Here is a 3,405-nt window from a genome sequence, read left to right on the forward strand (position 1 = left end):
TTCTAGCATATTTTGAAAGCTTAGGTTGTCCTGAAAAAAAACAATATCTTGTTTTCATGGGTAAACTAAAAGACCCCCCCAGGAAAGTCCCCTAAATTGAAAGAGCAAAAAATGTTCAAAAACGGACTGGCAATAGAAGTTCCAACTTGGCCAAATTGGCTGGCAGTGAAAGGGTTAAAGGTGGTTAATAATTTGTATGTTGAGGGGTTGATATTCACAGTAACATGTATAATAAATGAAGCTGTGGCCTTTTTCATTCAGATTTACAGTATTGGTGTCAGTGTCAATATTTGGGAAAGAAGAAGGGGCATAGGTATTGAGGATCCACAAGCAATGTCAACTTAAAATGAAAAACCAAACAACAGTGTATATGTTGGTTCTCACTGGACTATCTGATCTTCCAAGTCTTCAACTTCCTCTGTTCCTGGTGTTTCTCCTGATCTATCTTGTGACTCTAAATGGAAACCTTCTCATCCTTCTCCTGATCTACACTGATTCCCATCTTCACACTCCCATGTACTTCTTCCTTGGAACCCTGGCAGGTCTGGATATGAGTTACTCCTCAGTCACTGTCCCAAGAATGCTCTTTGATTTACTCACACATAAACGGGTCATTTCAGTGAGCGCTTGTAAAACTCAGATCTACTTCTTCTTCTTTTTCTGTACATCAGAGGTGTTTCTGCTGGCAGTGATGTCCTGTGACAGATACATTGCCATCTGTCGTCCTCTTCACTACATGCAGATAATGAGCTGGAAAGTTTGTGTTTGGCTTCTATCATTGATTAGTTGTTTTAGTGCATTAAATTCCTTGTTGCACACTGTTATTTTGAGCATAATTACATTTTGCAGGTCAAATGCTTTGCAAAATTTCTTTTGTGATCTGCCCCAGTTTCTTCAGGTCTCCTGTAGTGACACATTCATCAATGTGTTGCTTATATATCTCTCTGGGATTTTGTTTGGTGTAGGCCCTTTAGCAGTCACCTTTTACCCATACTTCCCAATTATCTCTACTGTACTGAAAATCCCATCAAATCAGGTGAGATCCAAAACTTTCTCCACCTGCTTCTCTCATCTAACTGTGGTTTTTATATTTTATAGTACTGCTTTCTTCAACTACTTTCGCTCATATGCAAATGATCATTATGCGGAGGACAAAGTGGCTTCTTTATTTTATACAGTATTGACCCCCTTTTTAAATCCTTTGATCTACAGTTTAAGGAACCAGGAACTCAAATTATCCCTAAAAAGAGCATTGCAAAGACTTCAGTTTTTGTAAAATCACTGAGCAAAAAAACTACTATAGCTGAAGAAAAATCATTAAAAAATGGGAATTTAAACTGCTCCTGCAGTTTATTTTTTTTTTTTTAAATCTGCATTTTTTCCAGTAGAAAAAGATGTTTCTCCTTCAAAACAAAGCACAGGCCAAAGTGCTAATGATGTAATTGCTACAGAACATTTTCCTATGAAATATGTCAAAGTTTTTGTGTTTTGTCAATGGGGGTTTTCTTACTTGGACATCTGTTGAGCTCAGAGTTGAGAAGAGCCATACAATAAAAGGTGCACTGTAGCAGTCGTGGTAAAAAATGTTTCCTCAGATTATTGTCTTCGGAGAATAAATGCATGGATGGGATTTTACAGAGCAGTGTGTAGCTGAAGAATTGCAAAAAAAATACTACAGTATATGGATTTTAATGAAACCGGTATTTATTTATTTTTTTTTAAAGAAAACCATCCTGCATTAATTATTAAGTACACATGAAATGAAATAGAAATAAGGAATTGGGATGATAGTATGCATTTTGTGAAATCACATTTTATTCTTATAGGAAATACTCAATGTCTACAGGTGGCTATGAATACTCAATAAAATATGGTAACACTTTAAGGCTACAAATTCCAATCAAGGTATATTCAAAATCTATAATAATAACAATAATAATCATAAAACTAAAATAAAAAAAAAGAATAGAATATACTTAAAACAAACTTATCATGTAGCTTATTTAAATATACATGTGAATGGCATAGCATGGGTATAACAAATGAATCTTTAAGGAAAACAGGCATCATACATTTGGTGATTAAGTTAAATGAAAGAGAACGTTGGCTTTAACTGCTTAAATCTAAAGTATCTTATAATATCCATGTTATCACACATTTTTACCTTATGGATCTTGTTATAAAAATGATATATGTAATTCTTTTGTGCATAGAATACAGCTATTTTAAAGGAGTTGTTCACCTTCAAACACCTTGTTGTTTTTTTTTTGTAACTTGCAAGTTTATTGTGAAACAGCAAGAGTCAAAATGTACATACTGAGAAAGTATAGACAGGTCGATAACGCATATGACACAGGCATCGAGTACCATCATAAGCAAATTACACAATGAACAAGCAGAGTGAGAGGAAATAACATAAAAGAAAAACCATAATAGAACAACATAAAATAAAATAAAATGGATCGTACATGGTATACGGAAAGTTTCCCAGTGCATGAAGTCACAAAGTAAAAACTTCAAACAGTCACGATAACAAATAGACTAAGTGGATAATTCACAAACACCAGTACTAGAGTTGTACAGAGTGCCAATCATCCCAGATTTGCGCACATTTAGTTCTAGCTTCCAGTGACCCCGCTGCCAACCACTCCATAGACTCTCTAGAATCTAGCTGCTTGAGCAGATGCTGAATGTTAGGAGTCTCCGATTGCTTCCAAGTTTGCGCTATCAAGTTAGCTGCAGCATTGAATACGTGAAACAAAAGCTTACGGTTTAATCCAGCAAGATGTGTAGGGTAAAGTTGAAGAAGGGCTAACTGGGGCTGAAAAGGTAATGCGTATCCCAGTCGAGTCCTCAGGAGATCAAAAACTGCAGTCCAAAAAGGTCTAACAACGGGGCAATGCCACCACATGTGCAATAGTGTCCCAAGTTGCCCACATTTTCGCCAACATTGTGGGGAATACTGTGAATTCATGGACGCAATACGTTGTGGGGTGAGGTACCATCTGTACGTAATTTTGGTGTGCGTTTCTACATGGTTGGTGCAACTGGTGGCACCCTTAGTTGCAGCTAAAACCTTGCACCATTGTTGCGGAGAGATCTGGAGTTGGAGCTCATCTTCCCATTTCAGCATATATGAAAATTTAAAATCCTCTGGCAGCTGGAGTTGTTGCCGATAGCAAACCGAGATGATTCCTTTACCATTCCACGCTTTACCACATAGATGTGTCATTCCAGTATTGTAGCTTGCATCAGCAGCTTTCGAAGAATGGGATCTCAACAGATGAGATATTTGCAGGTATGCATAATGCTGGGAGTGTGGCAATCCAAAACTTGCAACCAGATCTTCAAACCTTTTCATAGTAGAGGCAACGTACAACTGACCAACGTTATATATCCCACAAA

At 36.9% G+C, this 3,405-nt stretch overlaps 1 protein-coding gene across 1 annotated transcript; it reads left to right on the plus strand.

The window, feature by feature from the left end:
* Nucleotides 1–290: 290 nt before the first annotated feature.
* LOC108705591 (olfactory receptor 1G1) lies at nucleotides 291–1,276 on the plus strand. The gene has a single exon (XM_018242484.1). It carries the CDS (start codon nucleotides 347–349, stop codon nucleotides 1,274–1,276), a length of 930 nt encoding a protein of 309 aa, XP_018097973.1. The 5' UTR covers nucleotides 291–346.
* Nucleotides 1,277–3,405: the final 2,129 nt, after the last annotated feature.

This window comes from Xenopus laevis, chromosome 9_10L (genome assembly GCF_017654675.1).
Source record: "Xenopus laevis strain J_2021 chromosome 9_10L, Xenopus_laevis_v10.1, whole genome shotgun sequence".
NCBI classification, from domain to species: Eukaryota; Metazoa; Chordata; class Amphibia; order Anura; family Pipidae; genus Xenopus; species Xenopus laevis.